The sequence below is a fragment of the Dermacentor albipictus genome, chromosome 2 (genome assembly GCF_038994185.2).
Source record: "Dermacentor albipictus isolate Rhodes 1998 colony chromosome 2, USDA_Dalb.pri_finalv2, whole genome shotgun sequence".
Lineage (NCBI taxonomy): Eukaryota > Metazoa > Arthropoda > Arachnida > Ixodida > Ixodidae > Dermacentor > Dermacentor albipictus.
This window is the reverse complement of record NC_091822.1, coordinates 199,651,592-199,676,886: the sequence shown is the minus strand read 5'-3', so window position 1 is coordinate 199,676,886 and position 25,295 is coordinate 199,651,592. Positions and strand designations below refer to the sequence as shown.

At 51.0% G+C, this 25,295-nt stretch overlaps 1 protein-coding gene across 2 annotated transcripts in view; it reads right to left on the bottom strand.

Annotated features, from left to right (window-relative positions):
• The window catches only part of homer (protein), a 41,879-nt gene extending 34,549 nt beyond the window's left edge, over positions 1-7,330 (bottom strand). The window contains exon 1 of one of the 2 annotated variants that reach the window (XM_065435354.1): positions 6,701-7,330. In XM_065435354.1, coding sequence (XP_065291426.1) covers positions 6,701-6,726 — 26 coding nt within the window. In that variant the 5' untranslated portion in view covers positions 6,727-7,330. Of the gene's footprint in view, positions 1-6,469; positions 6,623-6,700 lie in introns of those variants that run through there. The other variant, XM_065435353.1, reaches the window with a different exon arrangement.
• Positions 7,331-25,295: the final 17,965 nt, after the last annotated feature.

The window sequence follows — 25,295 nt, the reverse complement described above, 5'->3', positions numbered from 1 at the left end:
GTCCCTTTAACTGGCCATAACCAGAGTAGACATGTTATAGAAGAGCCAGAATGAGAGACTTTTGACTGTGTGCGATATCACCGTCAAAAAGCTATGTCTTCCAGAGTGATAGGAATTATAAAAACAGAGAGAAAACTAGTAAAAACAAATACCTTAAGTTAAATTTGGATCTATTCATGAACAATTTGCCCCTTCTTTTGGCTCAATACACCAAACTTTTCTCTGCAATATTTGACAGTAATCTCAGCTGGAATTTACACATGCAGCAAGTAAGTGAGAAAATGTGCCAATTTTACACAAGCTGAGAAACACCTGCGGGAGTTTACCAGTCCTTTATCCGCAGCCACATCAGTTATGCCATCACTATTTCCTCTTGGGAGATGGAATAAAGATTAATTTGATTTGATATTTATTCTGAAGCTTACTGCACAACATTAAAACTGATTTGAGTTATGCACAATAACGCTCTGCCATATCAACCACTTTTTATACAGGTAAGATGCTGTATGATCAGTGTATTTGCTCTGAAACGTGCAACTTAGAGTACTGAACGGTGCATGCAAGCAGCGATATTTTAAAATGCTAAAAATCATGGTGTGCCATCAGACCACAATGTTTTAATACTGCAATGCCTGCCACATTATAGCATTACCAACCCTTCATCCACAAGGCTCACACATCCTTATTGGGTGTATTTTTGTTTACCTAGAGTGCCACAAAGCCGTCAAATTAGCTCTTGCGAAACATTACCAACTCAGCTAGAAACATTTGGTTCATCAAATGTTACATCAACATGTACTTCCATCACAACCTTTTCTTTATTTTACTTTAAATTGTTAATTCTCTTCACTTTGCTTTGATATTGTGCATTTCATGGATAACATTTACTGATTTTGTACGCAGAGTACTCAAGTTACCTACACTTATCAGACCATATGTTTTAATAATGTTCCCGTTCTTTAACTGTGCAGCTGTAATCCTCCCACACAAAATTTATAAGACTACTATAGACATGCTTTAAAATTTCGAACACATAGCAATTCTGTGGAGGGTAATATGTATTTATATTATTTTTAGCAAACCCAGTCTCTTCATCGAGACCATAGCAGGTAGGCATATCACACAATGTGGATATCGAAGTTGATGCAGCACATATCTCTAACGGTAACATAGTATTGAATAACCCTTTTAGTGTCTTTCTTTTTTTCGGAGGTGACACATATCTCCAGCGTCGTCCTTTTTCCCCTCTGATATCATAAAATTAACCCTTTTGCTTATGCAGAGGAGCGAAAATGACATGGCTAATAGCAAATGCTCTCCTGGTATGGTCCTCACATTCGTATCTGACGTCACTGACACAGCGAGACAGAAACCTGAAAATGTACCAGTACGTCAGTGACAATGAAATGGTTAACCATCCTTCTCATAGTGATAATTAGTGCACTAAAGGGGAGTGGTGCTCTGTTTTCAATAACAGTCAGGAGAGCAAGGGGATCAAGCAGTATTGTAGGAACCAGTAACTGCATGCAGTAAAACATAGCAAGAGAAAAACTAGACACTTGTTTGCTACATAGTACCATGCAGTCACATACCGAGTTTCTTACAAAAAAAGTGGTCTTGTGGACTGTTGATATGCACCAATGCCCAATACTTTCAAGGACACAAACAGGCGTAAACACTGAGGTAGTGTACCTGTATATTGTTGAGCTTATTAGATCTGTATTAAAGCTGCCTGCAAATGTAAATCTTATTTTGGTTTATTCTCCATTATTTCTGCAGGAATGTGAATATTGATAAAGTTATGAAGGAAAAAAAAAAACAGCAACAAGTTTGTCAACTATGCTATAACTTCTTATGAACAGTGGGAATTAAGAGCATAAACAACTTTATGGAGCCATGCTGTAAGTGCACCATTAAAATGAAACCAAAATGTTGCAAAAATGCCCAGGCAAAGTGGGGTTTCAACTGTGCTAGTGGCAGCCACTTACTGCGGCACAAGAGGCACTGATGAGGATGTCATAATATAGAAGCAGCTCCCACCCAAGGCCCCAATTCGACACGAGTGGTCATGTGGAAGGAGTTGCCCTGCCCTTATTCCTCCAAAGAGCAGTCTCCTATCGATGCCCACATGGTGACCTACACCTAGCCACTGAGCATTACAGTCAACAAACTTATACTTGTCAGAACCTCATGAGGCTCATTAACATAACAAAGGCTTTAACACAGTTCTGTTGCCACCTGCTCACTAACATGACAACCACTGAGAACCACTCAGTGTAACCATAAGACACTATTTAAGGAAAACAGGCTCCACCACAACATATACACAACTAGTCAAACAAGGAAGTTGTACCATGGTTGTGCCATGTAAATGGAAACATAATTCTACACGCTATACTCAAAATTCATTCATAGTGCTACATCAAATCATAATTCTACTACTGTCGACTACCTTTTCAGCCCCTAACAAACTGTTATGTTGTACTTAGTACACATGCTTGTTCTGAAGTCCAACGACAAGCACACACTGGTGAATACCTGAGGCAGTGAGCTAGCTAATGATGGTAACTTTCACTGTGAATTTCACTTATACATCCCTGTTCCCAACATAACTCTTACAGGAGTCAAATTACACACACACGCAATAAAATGAGCTACCTACTGCGACACTGCCACAATGTTTGTTCCTCTTGTACACCAGATAGTCTTGAAATGGAAATATTGGCCTCGACCTGACTGTAGTATGAAGCTGCAAAGGAAACCCATACAGGTTTTTTCAGAAAGAAAGCTTTGCAGTCAAAAATTTCGTACTGGTCCATTATTTTTCTTCAAATTTTCCTTCAACTGCAAAGCTTTCTGAGAAACCCGTATGAGTTTGCTTTGTAACTTCGTACTACAGTCGGGTGGATGTGAATTTTTCCCTTTCATGAACTTTCCTGCGCCTTGTGGGCTTTTGCAGAACTGATTTGCCATATAGTGAGTGTTATGCAAAGATTTGAGTCTTAAAGTGGTTCTCAAAAAAGGTGATAAAGATGATTTTCTTGGCAACATGCTGTCGCATGTTGTTGCAAATCATCTTTATCACTTTTTTAGCAACATGCTATTTGCAGCAGTGAGTGCAAGAAAGTGTTGCAAGCCAACAGACTGTTCAATCAACTAACACTTCCTAATTTGCTCATTGGTATATGACAGCACGGCAGACAAAACACAGAGGAAAGAAAACAACAGGACGAGCACCGACTTCCAACTGGAACATTAATGCCAAATAGATGCAATATGCATACATCTTGGAGTGTGCGTAGAAAGGACCGGTATAAAAAAAATTGACTTGCCGTCCTGGCCCAACAAAAGTGGATGTCCATCAAAGCTGTTCAAAACAACCACAACTACTGCGGAGAGTAAGCAATGCTTTATTGCTTTAGATTAAATGTAGTAATGGTAATTTAGAGTAATGGTAGTAATGGGAGTAATGCTAATTTTGACAGCATGCCACTGCTGGTGGTATTGCCATTTCTTTTTCCCATTGCTGCTCCTCATATTCACACTGCTCTTTGGGAGTCCTAACTATGCGTTGTCTACCCATAACGGTGCAGCAACAACAATGAAATCAGTTGCTAGGCTGTTTATATTATATACGAAAAGCTAGTGACGTCATTGCCTACATTCACAAGCTGCCGTCACCATGGCAGCTTGCGCAACAGTAATCTTCACTGGGAAATGCATGCGGGGAATGCTACGTGCTCCACACTGTATCAGGAGCTAATTACAGGGTTTGGATGCTTGTTTTGGGCTTGTTCTTTATTGAAACAAATGCTGCTCTGTATTATGTTGTATGCGTGATTTTAAAAAATGTATGCACTTTTCACTTCTTTGCTAAGTGCTTGAAGCCTGCTTCACCTCCGTTGTGGGTTGGCCTGATATTGCACTACCTCAGGGATCGGCCCACATTTTTTCGCACGGATGTGGACACGAAAAATGCTGACCAACGAGAGGATAACAGCTTCACTATAAAAGAGGCATATCAACACGTTTTTAGTACTAAAGTTCTTTAGAATGCAAGGCAAGACTGCGCAACGCATGCTACCAACAGTTTGCGCATCCAAGCTGCTTCTACAATTGTGATCCCATTGTCTGTGCCCCCTTTGTCTATACAATTTGGTGGTGTTGGCAAACCCAGGGATACATCCACAATCATGACAGTGGTGTGAGAAGTGCGAGCTAGCTTGGCCTACACCACTGAACTGCAGCATGACGCAACTGTTTACGTGCCTCACCCTATAGCCACCCTTCTGAACCTTCGACTTGCTCAAGATTCACCGGGTGTCTTCTGTACAAAGCATACCCATGTTGTTGGGGGCATAAATTAAGACCTGAACATCACAGCGAGAGGCCACCTTTTGTAGGCAGTGGGTCAATCCATGGACGTAAGGAAGAACAGCTTTTTCCTACACTCTTCTGGGTGAGCAGGCTGCTCTGCGCTCCTGTTGCCCTTCTTAATGTCCCATCCGAGCTTTTCATAATAATATTTAGGGTTTTACGTGCCAAAACCACTTTCTGATTATGAGGCACGCCGTAGTGGAGGACTCCGGAAATTTTGACCACCTGGGGTTCTTTAACGTGCACCTAAATCTAAGCACACGGGTGTTTTCGCATTTCGCCCCCATCGAAATGCGGCCGCCGTGGCCGGGATTCGATCCCGCGACCTCGTGCTCAGCAGCCCAACACCATAGCCACTGAGCAACCACGGCGGGTTCCGAGCTTTTCCTCAGCAGAAGAAAGCCTTTCTTTGGAAAAACCAGCCTCCCTCAGTTTCTTAGCCTGTGCATTGAGGCTGTCATCCAGCACATGAGGACACAATTTTTTCATCGCAGAGTGGAAGCATGACAACGCTATCGCGTCTTTTACTAGCTTGGTGTGACCAGGGGACGTATTCTGAAACATTCGCCGCCGCGACAGTTTTGCCCTGGCCACGCCTCCGCTGTTGCGGCGCTCTGAATGGCTGCTTTGACAAAACCGGAAATTCAGGTGGCGCAACTGAATTTCCGGTTTTATCAAAGCAGCCAGCCATTCAGCGCGCGCTGCAACGGCGGAGGCATGGCCAGGGCGAAACTTTCGCGGCGGCGAACGTTTCAGAATACGTCCCCAGAGGTATAATTTAACAGTGGCTTCACTGACCTTGCCGCATGGTTCCAACACACATGACTGGGGGAGAACATCAACGACAAGTCGAACAGGACGCAGCTTTCATTCATGCGCTCAGACGTGGACTTCAAGCAGAGGCCCTCCTTTTCAAACATTGTCATAATCTCAGCCAATAGTGAATCTTGGCTATTACTATATATAAAAAATAAATAATCGTAAACATAGTGAAATATTGATTGCTAGCTCTTGCTAGCTATTTTTCAGTGCCCGGTCAACATTACTAAGGCAGATATCACTTAAAATAGGGGCAACACGAGAGCCAATGCAGATTCTTGCCTTTTGTATATAGCAGGGAACCTATCTAGATAGAAGGAAACAAATTCAAGGAAAGCCTCAACAGAGATACTGTTTCCAAATCTGAAGAAAAGTCAATAATTAGCATTTGTGATGCAATTATTTAGAGTTGACGTCAGGTGGTTGTGCGGAATAGAGCAGAATTTGCTCATTAATTACTCAGTTTAATGCACACGACACTGTGCAATTAATGCAGGCAGATAGATGCTCAAGGTGTGTCCATTAGAAGGAGTGCTCAGACAATTTTGCTGAAATATCTGGTGACTGAACCCCAAATTAGCTCTGCGTACACCCTAGCTTATACAGGCCTCTGCAGTGCCATGTCTGCAAACACAATAACACAAGGTTAGGTTGAGAAAACGAGTTCTGACACACCAACCATAATCACAAACAGTGAAATTACCAACAAATAAGCTGCAGTTGTGAAACAATGTTGTGCAATCCAAACAGTTATATTGCTGAACCTAGTGGATTCACGTCACCAACCAGGTATGTATAGATTAAGTTAAACTAAGAGAATTTGTATCAACTCTTCTTTTAGAAAGAGTGAAGTTTAGAATCAACTTTCTGATGGTGCAAAACGCTATGTATATACAAATGCTCTGAAGCATCATTTTCTAAACCTATGATCATGTAGCAATCGCAAGCTATATATATGGTCAGACCCCTAATTATCTTGTACATTATTTGCACAAATCAACATTTCGCCATCGCATAAACGCTGATGGCATTGTTACTCGGCTTACTTAGAGGTCTATTACAAGTTATGATGTTATACTTTTCAAGATATATGCAAACATAATGTATGCATAAAGCCATCATTTTGGAAGGTCTGGATGACCGCTGTCTGGCTATACAGCTTGTCATAAATCTGGAGAGTGTTCAACGTACCTGCTGTAGCGTTCAAATGATAAAAGAAATTTGATAAAAAAAACACGCAAACATGCCTGAGGCAATTTCACAATATTGGTACCTTGAAGCGAATACGTAAGCAGATGCTGAAGCGAAGTAGAAACATTCCGGCTTCATCTAATTTGATGTGATCCCATAACAGTAGCTGATAGTTTTGCCATAACATGCGGGACTTGGCTGATGTTTCACGCTTCCCATTAAACTTTTTCGTTTGGCTCAGCCGGCAAGTGGAGGCGTGAAAGGGTTCTGCTTTAGGTGGGGAGGCGGGGGGACCACGGTGCGGCTCACTCACCCCATACTGGCACTGCTTGCAGTCATCGGAGAAGGCGTCAGAGGTGGCCGCCTAGCCGGCCCAGCGTGGCGTCAGCCAACCCTCTACGAGGGGCTGCGTGCGGCGCTGCAGCCCGAGCCGCCGCCATTGACAAGCGCATGCGCCCGCCGCCGCGGCGCGGCTCCTAGCTGCGGCTGCTGGCCGACCAGGCTCCAGCGCCAGTGGGCCGTTCACACGCAGCACTTTCCGACGTCGTGGCCAGGGCTCCCCGAGGCACGACGCACAGGCCCTAACGATAAGCAGCCCAAACTAACACGGATATCGGGGGCGGACACACACTGCTACACGGCCGCGGATAGCACGCTGGTGGCGCTGCGCTGCTGCAGCCCTGCTGCGTTGCGGTCGCTGGGCGTGAGGGGAAGGCGGCGCCTGCGCGTAGGCACGCAAGGTCTCATCAAGTCCAAGAACACTTTCGTGAATGCGGCTGTACAAATGTAGGCGGTTTGCCGTGCGCTATCACTGCACGGACATAAATAGTGCCTCAAAGATGCTGCGCTCGCTCGCTAAAAAGGATTTATATGCTCGGTTAAATTCACAAGCCGAAACGTCTGCCGGAGGGCTACATGCTTAGTCTTTCGGTTTTTCTCCGATTACAGAGCTGGAATTGCGCGGGTGCAATTACTTTGACGCTACTTCACGCGTTGTTTATCCGTGTGCTCCGCTATGGTGCTTTGGCATATAATGTGTATTTATGTTTATTCGATCGTTATTCTACGTAACGTGGCCAGAGATCTAAACGAATTTTTTGTCGCGGTAAATATGGTACATGTTTCTCATATTGGGACACCACTAATATAATCATTCGTCGAAATTAATGCCGACCTAAATCGATAGTTAGAATATTCGTATAGAAGTCCATCGTCGTTTTCTTTGAGCCAATATATGAGTTTGTTGCGTAGAAAATTTCCGCCGAAGGTGCCACTGCTGCGCACAATTTGAACCGCCCGCGCCAACGATTGAGTTGACGACATCTCCACGTGACCACCCTTTATGTAATTTTATTTAGTTGCACAAAAGCCAGGGTGGCGTGCTAGGCATTGCAGAGAAGTAATAACTGTTTATTTGGCTCAAGCGTATGTACTGCTTGGTGGCTGGACGTGTTCTATTTGGTCACAGACTTGTGACTGTCCTTGGTTTTAGGATGCCGAATACGACCACGGCGTCTGCAATCGGATCGGGCTGAGGGATTGTCGCAGTTTAGCTTTCCTTCCTCGATGGATTGTCGCTTTGGTGCATGGTGTCTTTGGCATGGTTGTAAACACAGAAAACGATGCCGCTCGTAATGGCTGGACGCAGCAGCTACTCTCGGTGAATCAGGAAGGCTGACGTCACATATGAAAGGTACCATACTCCACAACAGGTGGCGCCACACCAATTTTCTATTTTTGCCTGTGGCCTGAGTATGTTGGCATACTACTCACTTGCTACAAAAGGTACAGCCGCAAATTCAGTCATTATTATGTCCTTGCTTGCATGAGCTGTTCCGATGTGTTCCCATCAGGATCGAGTGTCAAAGTGAAAAAAGTGTGCGTGTGTAATATATATAGAGTTTCTCACTATAACACCTAGAGGGTAATCTGGCGCCACCGTCTACGGGAGTTTCTTAAAGGGGCCCTGAAACGCTTTCGACGATTTTCTACAAACGTACTGAGTCGTTATAGTAGGTCCTTCTGATCATTAATTGACACATCTAAGTGCTCTGCGTAAAGCGTGTAATTTATAAGGTTTTAAAAATGCACATCGCTGCCGATCGCAGCGCACTGCTCGGCGGAATTTTAAGCCGCCCCTACCCATATATGACCGAAATCACCCATTGGACGTCAGTGGGGCGAGCTATCCGATTGGCTGACCAGGGCGCGTGATCGATAATTTTTCCAACTTTATGGTAAACAAATGATCTTCGTAATAGTTGTAATGTTAGTTAATTTGTTTTTATAAAGAGAAAGTAGCAGAAAGAGAATGCACAAGAACAATTTTTCAGAACACTTAAGCCCTTCCGGCACACAGCAAGTGTCGTCTGCTTGTGTTACAACGTACTCCATTTTGACGAGAGCTCCGCGGTCAGAGTTGGTCTCAGTCTTTTCGCGAGCACTATGATTCGACTTCGTTGCCTTTATTGGAATCTCAGTGCCGACACCCGTTATTGCAATCACACCGCTGGCACGAGTTGTTGCAAATCGGTCGCAAGCCCCAAGGGTAGCGTTGGCCTGGCGGCCTGGGGCACAACTGGAAGCATCCGAAGGTCCCGGCAAAGCATGAGTCGACTGTGTGGGGATCGCACGCGCATCCCGATATCTCCGGAGCGGCCACGCGGTTACCACGCGATAATCACGTGCTCGCTCGCGGAGGGTAGCGGGGAGAGGGCACCTTCGTCGCTCCCCCTGCTCTTCGCGCCTGGCCGCGACGCTGCAGCCAAGGCACCCCGTTCCCTCCTTTCCCTTTCTTGGAACCGGGGAGACTTCCCTCTCCGCCGCTCGGGGAGCAGCGCTGTTCCCCCGAAGCATCTTTGTCTCACGGCGGAAGAGCTAGCGAAAGGCCGCATCTCAAATCAGCCGCTGAGACCGCCGCACGCCGTCCCCCTGTGTTGCGCCCGGCCTTTGTGTGCGACTCACCGCCCCAGGGCCCGAGCGCGGATCCACTTTTGGGTGAGCTGAACTCTTATCAGCCTCTTTTGTGGTTCCCACATTGTGCGGTTTGTTTCGCCCCAGACGTGCGGAATGCTCCGCCGCTGAGGTTTTGTGTTGTGTTGTGTTTGTGTACGTGTGTTGTGGCTGTTGCTGTCTGTTGGAATCATTGTACACTAAGGTGAATAAACACCTTAGGTCGAGACTCACCCTGTCCCCACTGGCCTGAACCCGCCGTGGTCGCAACTCACTGCGAACCGCGGGTTAGGGGTCACAGCTCTGACTGCTAGGGCTGCTGCGAAAGTGCTAGGGAGCGACTGCCGCTCCGCCGGCGCTGTGCGATCCAGAGAAGGGTCAGGTGCGCACGCGCGAGCCTGAGTAATACCCCTATATTTGGCGCCCAACGTGGGGCCAGAGGTGTGACAGGTTGAGTCTGTTTGTGTAAGTGATTGCCACGACACGAACGAACCATGGCAGCATACGGGGCTGATTTACAGCCGTTGTATACGCTGTCGCAGGTTGCTACCAACAGGCAACAATTCGAAGCGGCGGTAACTGCTACCGCTCAGTCATGCCCTGCGGCGAACATTAGCCCTGGGAATTTGATAAGCTTCGAAGAGGGTAGCGCTACACACGAGGCGCTCTCTCCGGCAGGATGTACCCTTGAAGGCGTGAGGCACTTTACGCCGAACCCTTCGCCAGTGTTTGCGGAGAGCATGGAGCCACTGCGGCATACTTGCTCGACGCGTTCTGCTCCTGTGCCAGGCATTACTGGCCAGAGCGAGCCTCGTACCCTTGAAGGCGTGAGGCACATTACGCCGAACCCTTCGCCAGTGTTTGCGGAGAGCATGGAGCCACTGCGGCATACTTGCTCGACGCGTTCTGCTCCTGTGCCAGGCATTACTGGCCAGAGCGAGCCTCGTACCCTTGAAGGCGGGAGGCACATTACGCCGAACCCTTCGCCAGTGTTTGCGGAGAGCATGGAGCCACTGCGGCATACTTGCTCGACGCGTTCTGCTCCTGTGCCAGGCATTACTGGCCAGAGCGAGCCTCAACAGGCGCTGTTGCAGGATGCGATGCGCTTGATTGAGAGGTTGACAGGTGCCGTGCAGAACACTCTGCTGACATCTGCCGCCGCTGCTAGACCGAGAGTGAGGGTCGACTTACCCACCTACAGCGGGTATCATGATTCAGTTAGCGTCAACGAATACCTCGATCGCGTGCTGACTTACCAGCGCGCAACGGGGCTGTCCGATGGCGAGATACTGGAACGCGTTGTACCAGTGTCGTTAACTCATCACGCTGCCCGCTGGTTCCGGCTTACTGGCTACCGGTCTAGCACGCTGGCTGAGTTCCGAGCGGGATTACGCGAGGAATTCCTGCCCGCAGATTACGAGCGTCGTCTGCGGCGCGAGTTGGAGCTACGTACTCAGCATCCGGACGAATCCTTGCTCGAGTACGTCAGGGCGATGGACGAACTTTATCGTACCGCTGACCCTACCGCTCCGAACTGCGATAAGGTGGAGAGAGTCACACGACAAGCTCATCCCACCTTCGCAGCGTACCTAAGAGGCAGCAAGTTCAGGGATTTGGATGAGCTGGCCTCGGAGGCAAAGCGCATACAGGCGGACATACTCGCCTTGCGCTCATACCGACCTCCACCCCCAGCGTCGAGGGCACTTGAGCCACGATGCGCGTGGAACGGGGACACTTTTCGCACTCGTTCCGGTGGAGATGGTGTGGTTGCTTTCAGTGACGGACAACTGAGAAACGGTTGGGGCTTATCTGACCGGGCTCTCGATCCGTACACTTATGCCATGCGTGCAGCATGCGCTGCCGATGGCCGAGGTATGCAGAATCGTGGTCGATATGCCGGCTCGATGATGCGAGAGCAGAGCGTGCCTGCAAGGGAGCAGTCGATACAGAGGAATAACGGTCAAACGGCGCGAGGCACTGGACGCCAAGCCCGTCAAAGGCCGGCTCTCCTCTGTTATCGGTGCAACCAGCCGGGGCACTACGCCCGGGATTGCAGACAGCCTGCGAACCGAGAGCACGCGCTTTCGGGAAACGAGCGGGGCCGCCGGTGAGCAATGCTGCATGGCCGGCGGCGGTTACAGCGGTGCGAAGTGAGACACACGAACTCCTTGCCCCGCTGGCTTGTCGTTTTGGATTGCCCAGCGACACGCCAGTCCCGCTCATAGAGGTTACAGTCGCCCGGCGCAGGTTTTTTGCGCTGTTAGACACAGGAGCGAGCGCTTCACTATTTGGCGACGAGGTGTATGAACATCTCCGTCGGAGCGCTATCCGACTGAGAGAGAGTAATGTGACCTTCCGACTGGCCAGCGGCACGGCACACGCGAGCTGTGCTGCTAGGCTTGTGGTGCGGTGGGAGAAGCGGGTGAGGCGACAGCGCCTAGCTCACCTTCCCGGCCTGTCGGTTCCTATAATTCTTGGTAGAGATTTCCTCGCCAAGACGGGCATTGTTATTGACGTCTGCAACGGAGGTTATAGGGAGCGAGCATGTGGCACCCTGAAACCTTTCGTTTTATTTCAAAAAGCGTCAGAGACAACTTCGTTCGATGATGCTTCGCGCGCAGACCGACCAAACGATTGCCCGAAAAGGTCCCTCAGAACGGTTGCGGCCGGGTCGAAATGCCGTCCGGCCAACCGCGCTGAGAAAAGAGGCGCGGAGGGGAACTGCTCCCCTCCCGCACAGCCCGTAACCCCTGCTGCGGTGGCAGACTGTGCCGCAGTGAGGGGCGAACGATACCACCCGCTGCTGGACGACTCAAGCAGTTTGTCGGGGGAAGAAAAGGCTCGCCTCTCAGCACTTCTGACTGAATATGATGCCGTATTCACAGAGCGGCCTGGTTGCACTACGCTATACAGGCACAAAATTGAGACAGGCGACGCCTCTCCGTGGAAGTGTAATCCTCGGCCGGTGAGTTTGGCTAAAAGGAAAGCACTAGACAGCGCTCTGGACGAAATGCTCGATACAGGCGTTGTTGAAAGATCGGACAGCCCATGGGGTTTTCCTGTGGTGTTGGTTCCTAAAAAGGATGGGACGCCCCGCCTTTGTGTTGACTATCGCCGCCTGAACGAGGTGACACGCAAGGACGCATATCCGCTTCCTAGCATTCCCTCGATCGTATCCAACGTTGGCGGAGCGAAGTACTTCTCTACGCTCGATGCAAGCAGAGGATACTTTCAGGTGGAGGTAGATCCCTGTGACCGAGAGAAGACTGCCTTCACGTGTCACAGGGGACTTTTCCAGTTTACCCGTATGCCATTCGGACTTGTCGGTGCGCCTGCGGCTTACCAGCGCCTGATGGACCGTGTCTTGGGTGACGCAAGGTGGCACCACGCTCTTGCTTACCTGGACGATGTTGTGGTATACTCGCGTACCTTTGATGGGCACTTACGCCATCTCAGGGACGTGTTGGAGCGTCTGAGGTCTGCGGGGATAACGCTAAACCCGACCAAGACCCAGATCGCAGCAACCCGAGTAACGCTACTGGGGTTTAAACTGGATAACGGACGCCTTCTACCGTGTGATGACAAGGTTCAGGCATTATTGAACTACCCGTCACCGGAAGACATAGGCGGACTGAGACGCTTTTTGGGGCTGGCGAATTTCTATCGACAGTTCATCCCAAACTGCGCTGCACTGCAAGCCCCCTTGACAATGCTGTTGAGGAAAGGTGAGCAGTGGAGGTGGGGTCCCGAGCAAGAGGAGGCACTGCGCAACCTCGTAAACGCGCTCGTGGAAACCACCGAGTTAAGGCTACCTGATTTGAACAAAGAATTTGTCATTCATACGGACGCCAGCGACCTTGGCCTAGGAGCGGTTTTGCTCCAACAGCACGAAGGTAGCTTGCGCCCGGTAGCTTTTGCCAGCCGCTCTTTGACTGCCGCAGAGAAAAATTACTCCGTGACCGAAAAGGAATGTCTGGCGATCATTTTCGCTCTCAAAAAGTTTGATTACTATATTGATGGAGTCCCATTCATAATTGAGACCGATCATATGGCATTAACTTGGCTTAGGCGCTTAGGAGAGCCGAGCGGCCGGCTCGCGCGATGGGCACTTCTCCTGCAGCGATACGATTTTACCGTTCGCTACAGGAGAGGAAAGAACAACGTTGTGGCGGACGCACTTTCGCGCGCGCCCGTTGACTGTGAGAAGAGTGATATTACTACTCAACTCACCTCGCCCGAAACTGAGCTTGAGAGCGGTCTAACCGCTGCGACGATTGAGGTTGTCAGGAGGGGTAATATTAATACCCATCGTGACCCCTCAGTGACTCAGCCTAAGAGCAGAGTAACTGCTACAATGCTCGACGGCGCTGGTCCCGAAGGAAGGGCGGATGAACCCCCTTCTCAGGACGAAAGCGTGAACCACTTGGACTGCGTCAGTTCAGTGGGGAGCGTGTTCGGCAGAAAGGAGCTGTTAGAGGCACAGCGGGAGGATCCGTTTTGTAAAAAAGTGTTTGAGGGGCTCCGGGAGCCCGGCGGCGCGGCCGCGGCGCACATGGACGCAGCTGGTATTGCTGTGGGTGCGCGGCGCTCTGAAACAGCTGGTAATGCTGTGAGCGCGTTGGATTCCTACCTGCTAGACTCTGACGGCGTCCTGCTGAGATACATTCCCGCGGAGAAGGATACACACGAGTCCTTCAAAGCGGTGATTCCACGCACGCTGAGAGGAGCACTTTTACGCTACTTTCACGATACGTGCCTGGCCGGGCATGCGAGTGGCCCTAAGACTTATCTAAAGTTGTGCCGCTTTGCTACCTGGCCTGGAATGAAGCGGGATGTGATGCGCTACGCCCGCTCTTGTAACGTGTGCCAACGCGTGAAGCCGCGTGGTGGACGCCCACCCGGGCTCATGCAGCCGATCAATAGCCGAACACCGTGGCAAATTGCGGCATGTGACGTCATGGGGCCTTACCCCAGGACACCGAGCGGGAACCGATTCCTTCTCGTAGTCACAGACCATTTCAGCAAGTGGGCGGAATTGTTCCCCCTGCGGAAGCTGACGGCACGCGTTATCATGGGAAAGCTGATCGAGGTGTTTACACGATTCGGCTATCCTGAGCAGCTGATAACGGACAATGCGTCCTACTTCACTGCCAAACTCTTCGTGGACTCTTGTGCAGCTCTCGGCATTAAGCACAGGAGAACAACCACGTACCATGCCCAGGCGAATCCCACTGAGCGTGTGAACCGCAACATCAAGCACATGCTAGTTGCATTTGCGGGGACGCACAATGAGTGGGACGCTTGTCTTCCTGAAATTGGATTTGCTATCAGGTCGACAGTGAATCGATCGACTGGGTATACCCCCGCCACCCTCAACCTTGGGAGGGAGCTGTTGAATCCGGTAGAACTTACTCTACAGGAACGAAGCAGCACGGAACTGGTTGTTTCGTCGGCACGCGCCGATTATGCGACTGGGCTGCGCGCGAAGGTAACGGAGGCTTTACGAAAAGCGCGACGGAACCTGAGCACTGCACGTGCCGAGCAGAAAGCGCAGTACGACCGCTCTCATCGGGAAGTTCAGTACAAAGTGGGCGACCTGGTGTTGAGACGGAATCACGTCCTGAGCGACGCCAGTAAGAAATTCTCAGCTTCTCTGGCGGCGAAATGGACAGGACCGTACCGGGTGCGAGAGACTGTCTCTTCACTCGTGTACAGGCTGGCGGACTTGAAGCTAAGACCGATCAGCCGACCGGTGCATGTCTGCGATCTCAAACCCTACTATGACAGAGGAAACGAGTGGCCCGAGGAGAATGCTCTCCCGCGCCCGCAGGCAGCGGCATCGGGTGGCACGGCTCGAGGTTCGAGCCCGGTGCGGCATTATAACTTGCGATCTCGGCAGAACTAACTCTGTCCGGTTCGCGGAGGCTATTTTATTGTGCGCGATATCGGACGGAATGCTCCTCCGATGTCTAGCATGCAGGCTTCCAGAGCGAGCACGCGCTTTCTCTTTGGAAGAAGCGAGAGGGGCTAACAGAATTTTCGCAGCAGCAGACCGCCCGTCGGGAGCCGTGAAACAACCACCAAGCAAAAAGGAAAGACCATCTCCACTCCTGGTGGGGACGAGCAGGCCGCAAGCAGTCAGCAGCGCAGTGCGGGCAACAGGCGGCGAGAAAACATCCTCCAGCGGCTAACAGCGAGGTGAGAGGTGCAGCGGGCGACTTCCGGTCCGGAATGGTCGCAGCGGCGCAGAATTCGCCGAAGCGGGCCGCACAGCTCCGCGACCGAGTTGCAAGCCCCGCAACCATGCATCCAGCCTCAAGGCCGAGCGTAGACTTCGCCCGCAAGGACAGAGTGGACCCCTGCTGCGCAGCGAGGTGCAAGCCATCGTCAGGGGTGGGTCGGCGCGCCTTTGCCGACCTTGCGTGCCGAAACCCGCGAGGGAGGACAACGAACCCCGGGAACCCCAAAAGACAGCTGTCATGCGCCATCTCGAGGCTGGTTCGGGGATCGCGTCAGCGTAATCGAGGCAGCCAAGAAAAATCCAGGGACCCTTTCGCCACCACGGACCCGGCACGTCCGACTGGGCAGGTGACGCCGCCGAGACGCAAGGTGACCCGGACCCAGCGCCCTTCTTGCCTCCCACTGCATCCCGCTGCTGTCAAGCTGCTCCGTATCATCATTCCACGTTCCGGCCTGGCTCGCGACCACCTACACGGCGACAACGACGGTCTGCAGCTAGAGCTGCTCCCTCACCAACATGGACTCAAACCGTGTTGCTGTCGGAGTAGCATGTCCCTCTCGCAGGAAAGCCTCAGGTGACGGCGGCCTCTTAGCGGCTAAAGGGTTATTTTAAGGAGGGGGGGATGTGGGGATCGCACGCGCATCCCGATATCTCCGGAGCGGCCACGCGGTTATCACGCGATAATCACGTGCTCGCTCGCGGAGGGTAGCGGGGAGAGGGCACCTTCGTCGCTCACCCTGCTCTTCGCGCCTGGCCGCGACGCTGCAGCCAAGGCACCCCGTTCCCTCCTTTCCCTTTCTTGGAACCGGGGAGACTTCCCTCTCCGCCGCTCGGGGAGCAGCGCTGTTCCCCCGAAGCATCTTTGTCTCACGGCGGAAGAGCTAGCGAAAGGCCGCATCTCAAATCAGCCGCTGAGACCGCCGCACGCCGTCCCCCTGTGTTGCGCCCGGCCTTTGTGTGCGACTCACCGCCCCAGGGCCCGAGCGCGGATCCACTTTTGGGTGAGCTGAACTCTTATCAGCCTCTTTTGTGGTTCCCACATTGTGCGGTTTGTTTCGCCCCAGACGTGCGGAATGCTCCGCCGCTGAGGTTTTGTGTTGTGTTGTGTTTGTGTACGTGTGTTGTGGCTGTTGCTGTCTGTTGGAATCATTGTACACTAAGGTGAATAAACACCTTAGGTCGAGACTCACCCTGTCCCCACTGGCCTGAACCCGCCGTGGTCGCAACTCACTGCGAACCGCGGGTTAGGGGTCACAGCTCTGACTGCTAGGGCTGCTGCGAAAGTGCTAGGGAGCGACTGCCGCTCCGCCGGCGCTGTGCGATCCAGAGAAGGGTCAGGTGCGCACGCGCGAGCCTGAGTAATACCCCTATAACTGCTAACAGAACAACTTGTTTATTCTAGCATCGCAAAGAGCGGGCGGTCAGGTCGACCGAAGTAGAGAGACGGGAGAGAACGTTACTCAACAGAAGAAATCGGAGCCTCTCTCCTGGCGTCCGGGGGCAGCTGCTCTTATACTCTCGGAGTTGAGGGCAAGAGGGAACGTCACGGGACGAGGCCACGTGACAGCGAGGCACGGACGAGCTGAGAGACATGTTGAGACGGGTGTAGTGACGCATCAGCCGGGCCGGCGCCGGTTAGACCTCCTCGCTTCACACTTGGGGAGCTCCTCACCCCGGCTGCCGCGCTTTGACAAGCGTGGGCACACACACACACACGAAGACACGTGGCACTGAAACATGCCTGGTCGCGCTTGGCGGGGAGGCTTTGCGGCAGCTCCGAACGGGCCAAAATGTCCGCCGCTTTGAACGAAGCCCCGGCGTCCGCTGCATCCCCGCCGGCTATACCGCGCGTCGTAGGCGAAACGTAACAGACCGCCCCGCCGGCGGAAGGAGATCCCGATGGTCAGGGGACTGCATCCGCTGTCCGGAGGGATGTCGCTCGATGATGCTCATAACCGAAGTCGGTCGTCCCTCGGCGTTTCTTGAGCACAGCGCACCGAGAAGGCCTCGTTCACACGTTCAGGTTCACACAGGACACTGCAAAGTGACTTCGGGAGAGTTGCCATTTTTCTCTCGTTCCCAGCAAGCGTACGCCGAAACTCAACCGCTCAGTCAGCAAGCACGGCACAACCCTCACTAAGCCATGCCAGGCTCTTTCCCCTTTTATTCTACTGCCTAGTTCCTTACAGTAGTGTAGCAGCATCCAGAACGCGTCCACAAATTGGAAAATTGCACTAGAAAGCACATCATGACTTTGAAACACTACACAAAAGCAATATGTTAAAAATCCTGCCTCAGGAAGAAAAACATCAGTAACAAATAACTCTGAGGCTGAATCCTACGTTAGGGGCTTCGACTTAAGCCATTGGCGTTACCGTTGAGACCCCTTTTTGTAACGCACCTCAAAGGAATATTGTTGCAAAGCGAGGCTCCAGCGCAGGAGGCGGCCATTTGTGGAAGAGATGATTTGCAGCCATTGGAGAGGGCAGTGATCCGTCTCGAAGCATGCGAAGCGGAGATCGCAGCGAGCGAACGTACACTACTTCAGCTGGCGAAAACCCCGTAGCCGCATGCGGCGCGGTCCTTAATGCAAACATCACCCCAGGCAGACACAGCTCCCAGTCAGTTTGATGTTCAAAACACAATGCTCTCAACACGCGCTTCATGACGGAGTGGAGCTTCTCAACGGAATTCGACTGGGGGTGGTACACTGAGCTGTGTAACAGCTTTACCCCGCACCTTTCGAGAAAGGCTGTCGTCAAAGCGCTAGTAAACACTGTGCCCTGATCTGATTGGATTTCTGCAGGAAAACCAACTCGCGCAAATATGGACAGTAGTGCATTGACTATCTCAACTGAGCTGAGTTCTTTAAGCGGCACTGCTTCAGGGAACTTTGTCGCTGGGCAGATCACAGTCAAAATGTGTCTGTACCCCGTGGCTGTTACCGGCAGAGGTCCCACTGTATCAATAACGAGCCGTCTAAAAGGCTCCGTAATGATAGGTACCAACTTCAACGGTGCCCTCGATTTGTCCCCTGGTTTGCCCACCCGCTGACAGGTGTCACATGTCCTCACAAAGTGGTCTGCGTCTCGAAAACACCCTGGCCAATAGTACTCTTGCAAGAGACGGTCCTTAGTTTTCTTAACTCCAAGGTGTCCGGACCACGAAACCCCATGCGACAAGCGCAACAGATCTTGACGGTAGCACTGAGGCACGATCAGCTGATCGAACTCCACTCCCCTGCGGTCTAGATACTTCCGGTACAGGACCCCACCTCTTTCCACAAAGCGAGCATTTTTCTTGGCGATACCTTCCTTGACAATGCAGCGTATGTTTTCTAGGCTGTCATCCTTCTTTTGCTCGGCTATCAAAGCCGCCCGGCTGACTTTTAGCAACCTATTAAGTCCGTCTGACGTAGGCGCGATGAGCAAATCTGCATATATCTCTTCTAACTTTCCCGCATCGAGCATTTCCTCTCCAGTATCTGGTGCCTTCAACGCTACAGGCTCAATTTTATTCAGTTTGGACGTGCTCTGAATATTAGCTTGCTGCGCCTCTGACCCTTTCTCATTGTTCGACAACGTCGGCCCCGCAACTACCGCCTTTGCAGCGAGCTCCCGAACCTTCGATCTGGTTAAGGCCTGAACGCTAGCCTCACCAAACAAAAGCCCCTTCTCGCGCAGGAGGTGATCGGACCTGTTCGAAAAAAGGTACGGGTACTGGGGGGGGGGGGGGGGGGGGCAGCATAGATGACACTGCGGCCTCCGTCTCAAGCGCTCCGAAAGGTCCTTCAATAAGCACTTTTGCTACGGGCAGACACACGCTATGAGCTTCCACGGCTTGCTTGATCCATGCGCACTCGCCCGTGAACATATCGGGTTCTACGTAAGAGGGGTGAACCACATCCATCGTAGCTGCGGAATCGCGAAGCACTCGGCACTCTTTCCCGTTCACGAGGAGGTCTCGCATGTAAGGGTCGAGAAGCTTCATGTTCTCGTCAGTGCTGCATAATGACAAAAACACGACTTTTGTTTTTGTTTCCGGACACTGCGCCGAAAAGTGACCCGGCTTTTGGCACGTATAACACACGCGCACTTGCCTCGTCTCGAACCGCTTTCTGCGTTCGACTTCGGCTGCCGCCGCCTCCTTACGTTCGGTCGGACTGCTTTCACTCGCATCCGCACTACGTGCGTCCCCCTTTGCTCTCATGGGCGTGAACTTCGACCTCTCAAACTTGGAGCCAAATTCACCCTTTTGACCGTCCTTAGCTTCGCGAGCCCGACGCGTCACAAACTCTTCAGCTAGCTCAGCGGCTCTAGCCATCGTACTAACGTCTGGCCTATTCAAGACCCAGTACCGCACGTTCTCAGGTAACCGACTATAAAACTGTTCCAGCCCGAAACATTGCAGAACTTTCTCGTGGTCACCAAACGCTTTCTCTTCTTTGAGCCACTCCTGCATGTTTGACATTAGCCTGTAGGCAAACTCTGTATATGACTCACTTTTGCCTTTCTCCTTTTCTCGAAACTTCCGACGGAACGCCTCCGCTGACAGCCTGAACTTTTTTAGCAGACTCGATTTCACTTGGTCGAAATCCTCTGCCTCCTCTCTATTCAAGCGAGCGACTACGTCGGCCGCCTCGCCGGGTAACAAAGTGAGCAAGCGCTGTGGCCACGTTTCGCGAGAGAACCCCTGCTTTTAGCACGTTCGCTCAAAGTTAACCAGGAACAAACCAATGTCCTCTCCAAGCTTAAACGGCCGCATTAGGTCAGTCATTTTGAACAATACTCGTTCTCCTGCACCGTGTGCCTGACTTCCATTACGAGCGCGTTCCATCTCTACCTCGAGATGCTTCATTTCCAAAGCGTGTTGACGGTCGCCATGCGGTCGCGCTCTTCTTTTTCTTTCTCTTTTTGTTCTTTTCGTTCACGCTCATCTTTCTCTTTCTGTTCTTTAAGTTCGCGCTCCTGTCTTTTTGCCGTCTCCCTCTCCTCAATGGTCTCAAGGCATTCCGACAGCTCGTCATCCTCAGCTTCTAACTCAAGAATAGCCCTTAGCAGTTCTGGTTTTCTGAGCTTGTCTGAGACATCCAGACCCAACTCTCTTGCAAGCTTCAGCAATTTGGGTTTGCGAAACGACTTCAAATCCATGGCTGCTCTGAATGCTGCTTTCTCTACTGCCTACTATTGTCTTGCCGCAAACTAACCCGGCAGCAACGACAACCACAATTACCAGCTCTGTTTCTGACACTAACAAAAGCCTGGCAAAACTCAGAAGAAGAAAGTCCCGCACTCACCAAACCTCGCAGCCAAGAATTCAGCGCAGTCGTTCCGCTGCAGGCAACCAGTCATCACACAGGGCTCGTTGCACTGCTCCCGGATGGTCGTTGTGCTGCTCAGCATACAGTCAACCGCATATCTTCGCTGCTGGCCTCCGTTGTCGCGATCCCACCGCTGGCAGACAGTTATTGGAATCTCAGTGCCGACACCCGTTATTGCAATCGCACCGCTGGCACGAGTTGTTGCAAATCGGTCGCAAGCCCCAAGGGTAGCGTTGGCCTGGCGGCCTGGGGCACAACTGGAAGCATCCGAAGGTCCCAGCAAAGCATGAGTCGACTGCTAACAGAACAACTTGTTTATTCTAGCATCGCAAAGAGCGGGCGGTCAGGTCGACCGAAGTGGAGAGACGGGAGAGAACGTTACTCAACAGAAAAAATCGGAGCCTCTCTCCTGGCGTCCGGGGGCAGCTGCTCTTATACTCTCGGAGTTGAGGGCAAGAGGGAACGTCACGGGACGAGGCCACGTGACAGCGAGGCACGGACGAGCTGAGAGACATGTTGAGACGAGTGTAGCGACGCATCAGCCGGGCCGGCGCCGGTCAGACCTCCTCGCTTCACTTGGGGAGCTCCTCTCCCCGGCTGCCGCGCTTTGACAAGCGTGGGCACACACGCACACACGAAGACACGTGGCACTGAAACATGCCTGGACGCGCTTGGCGGGGAGGCTTTGCGGCAGCTCCGAACGGGCCAAAATGTCCGCCGCTTTGAACGAAGCCTCGGTGTCCGTTGCATCCGCGCCGGCTATACCGCGCGTCGTAGGCAAAACGTAACACCTTGTGGACTGCAAACGTAGCGACTGGCAATATGTCAAGCTGCGACATCGTGTCCCTCTGCAGGGCAGCGTACGAGCGAACTGGCTGCTGCGCCTCGGACTGCCGCTATCCGATCGGCGCCAGGATTTGCACGTTTGTGGCCGTCACTTTACACCGGAAGATTACTAACGCACTAGCGTTTCGCGAGTCCCGTATTAGGGCAAACGTAAGCGCAAGGGGATAGGGTCTGGCCGCTTGACTGTGCCGTAACGGGATGAGCCGAGATGAGCAGAAGGGCAAAGGTGAATGGTCTGCACGGTGCAGCCACCTGGTGGCATAGAGCTCAACCATACACAGTAGCAGCAACGAAGCGTATTCTTTTTTGCTGCTGGTGCGTATTTTTCGCAGGAGTGTAATCATCAAGACGTTGTTTTTATAAATGTTTAAAATGTTTTACACTTGGTTAGAGCAATATTAGCGCTTTGTTTGGCTGGTTAAGCGCTGCGTCAACAAGTGTCTGGACCGTGCAGACCGATCAGGCCGCTCACGTACGTGTGCGCCAAAGTTTCTTCATCAGCTTGAGTTTATGCCTCCAGTCATTTGCCGATATGACCAGCCTGCCTGTGGCTAACGGAATACCAGACACGTTCGGCGCTACGACAGAATGCTCGCAACGCACGCTGCTTCGATAGCTCTCGCTTGGGGTCGACAGCCAAGCGGTTAGCGGAGAGGTTTCGCGCGGGCGGCGGGCGCGCTTCAAAACAACCGGAAGTGGACGATGTGACGTCGCATCGTGACGCAGGACCAGTGAAGGCGGAGCTTAGCCCCGCTCGTTCGGCGAACGAGTTGAGGAGGAAAAGCATGGCTGGGGAGGAGGGTAACTTCTAATCGCTTGTAGCTCCATTAATACGTAACGCTTCACTTAAATTGTGGTGCGAATGTTCTACTTAAGCTGTACCCTACGCGTCTACAAAATTTGTCCGAACCGTTTCAGGGGCCCTTTAAGGTGTTCCAGCTGGCTGGCTCTGTGCACTTCACTCATTTCTTCCCAGGTGTTATGGAAGCCACGTTTGAGGAGTGTCATGTTTGAGGTCATGCTGGGCAGTCCTAGTGCACTCTTGATTGATTTTCTGATGCCAATGTTGAGTTTTTCAATTTCAGCTTTCTTGAGGGGTAGATACGGGGTGCCATATGTGATGCGGCTTATAAGGAGTACTTGGATTAATTGGACGGTTTCTTGCTCTTTAAGTCCTCATCTCTGGGTGGTTATATGCCCGATGAGATGAGTTATGTTAGGGTCTTCTGAAGCTTTGTAAGTGCAGCTGTGCCAGAACCGTCTTTATGAATTGTGAGGCCAAGGACGCAGAGGGAGCCAACTTGAGCGATATCGATTCCATTGAGTCCGACATTGGGATCTGGGGCAACGTAGGCTGGTGGTCTTCCCCGGGTCCTTGCCTTGAGTATAAGTAGCTCTGATTTTTCGGGGGCGCACTGGAGACCGCATCTTGAGAGGTACCGTTCTACCTGATCGATTGCCTCTTGGAAGGTAGTTTGCTGTTGGCCGGTTGTGGACGCTTTTGTCCATAACGTTATATCATCGGTGTATATTACATGGCTTAAACCTTCGATGCCATCGAGTTGTTGCAAGAGCTTAATCATGGCGAGATTGAACAGCAAATGTGAAATGAGTGACCCTTGTGGAGTTCCTTTGTTGGGCATTTCGAACTTGTCGCTTCCGATGTTGCCGATGCCCCCCGCAGCCGTGCAATCTTTGAGAAAGTCTTCTATGTATTGGTAGGTCCACATTCCAGTTTGTGTCTTGGAGATTCTGGAGGATTGCTTCATGCTTCACATTATCGAAGGCTCCTTTTACATCTATTGCTAAAATAGAGAACTTTTTGTGGCACTCTAGGTAGTCTAAGAGGTTCTCCTTGAGCTGTAGTAGTATATCTTGTGCTGAGAGGAGCTGTCGGAAGCCAAACATTGAGTCAGGCATGAGTCTAGTCTTCGAGGTATGTGGTGAGGTGGTCATGAACCATGTGTTCGAGAAGCTTTCCAGCGCAGGAAGTAAGGGGAATGGGCCATAGGTTGCTGATTTGTAGTGGCTTATTGTGTTTTGGGATCATAATGACTTGTGTGCTTCCATTCTGCTGGGAGCTCACCTTTTTCCCAGCAGTTATTCAAGTAGTTGAGTAGTCCATTTAGGGCACTGTCTGGGAGGTTTCGTAGGATCTTGATGGTCACCTTGTTGTTTCCTGGTGATGTGTTACGGGTCAATTTGGCAAGGGTGGCTTGAAGTTCAGGAAGCGGGAAAGGGCTGTCGAGGGTGAGGTTTGGTTCGCCTTTGTACGTTCGGAGATCAGTAACCTTGGGGGCATTGTCTCCGGCAAGTTTACGCTTGATTTCTTCCAGAATTTGTTTCTCAGTTCCTGGATAGGAGTAAATGATTTTCTTGAGGTTATGTCTTTGTTGGGTCTTGGTTTTGATAGTAGCTAGAAGGGCTTGCAGCATATGCCAGGTTTTCGTGCTGAGTGTGCCTTGAAGTTGGTTGCACAGCTCATACCAGTTCCGACTGCTGAGTTGATCTCTGTATTCTTCTGCTTGCTTTGTTATGTGAGCGATCCGTTTCTGCAGTTTGCGGTTAAGTTTCATCTTTTTACACCACCTCAGTACTTTTCTGGTATCCGCAAGATGTAGGAGGTGAGAGTCTACAGCCAGCATGTCCATTGTGACTTGGATGACTTTAGTGTTCGCCCTCTTGACCACTTTGGTGAGCCACTCTTCAATAATTTCGATGTTTTCTTTTATGTCATGTTCTTGGAAGCCCTTCCAGTCCTGGAAAACTCAGGGAATTTGAAAATGTCAACTTGGTAGACACCCTCATAACGAAACCAGCCAATAGATGTTGCGGGCCCAGCCAGCTGCTTGCGATGACGCTGACATTGCAGAGGCGAGAACAAGATATTTCACTGCTTTTGACACAAGGTTGTAAGTTCCCTGCTGCAAGTAGTGAAATAATATTCAGCTTACATGTTGACAGGAGCCTCGTTAACAGATCGGCAACATCTTTTTTACTATACTTAAAAAGTGTTTCAGGGCCCCTATAAAGCTTCTAAATAAAGTAGAAATCTAACACATGTCCGGTTTTTTAGCAAGACAATGGCGGCCGGTTTTCGAAAGTTAGCTTCGCCGCACGGTTCTCTAAAGTGATTTGAATTTGAATTGAATTTGAATTGAATTCTGGGGTGCCAAAACAACGATTTGATTATGAGGTGCACCATAGTGGGGGATTCAGGATTAATTTTGACCACCAGTGGACCTTTAACATGCCTCCAAGGCACAGGACACATGTTTTTCATAAAGCGGCTTCGCTGTAGTAGATTTTTGATAAATGGTGAAGCATACAAACGCCGCGAAGGCAGTTTTGGTTTTGTATCAGATGGCACGGCAAAGGCAATTTTCGACCCAATTTTCTTTAACGCACATGTTACAATTGGGTAAATACCGTAATCAGACATTGGTGAGCTATGGCTATTGCTTGAAGATTTTCCTAGCTACATGATTGCAACACGCTACTGCGAAATGAGACAGAAACGAAGGACAAAAATGACACTGAACTACAGCA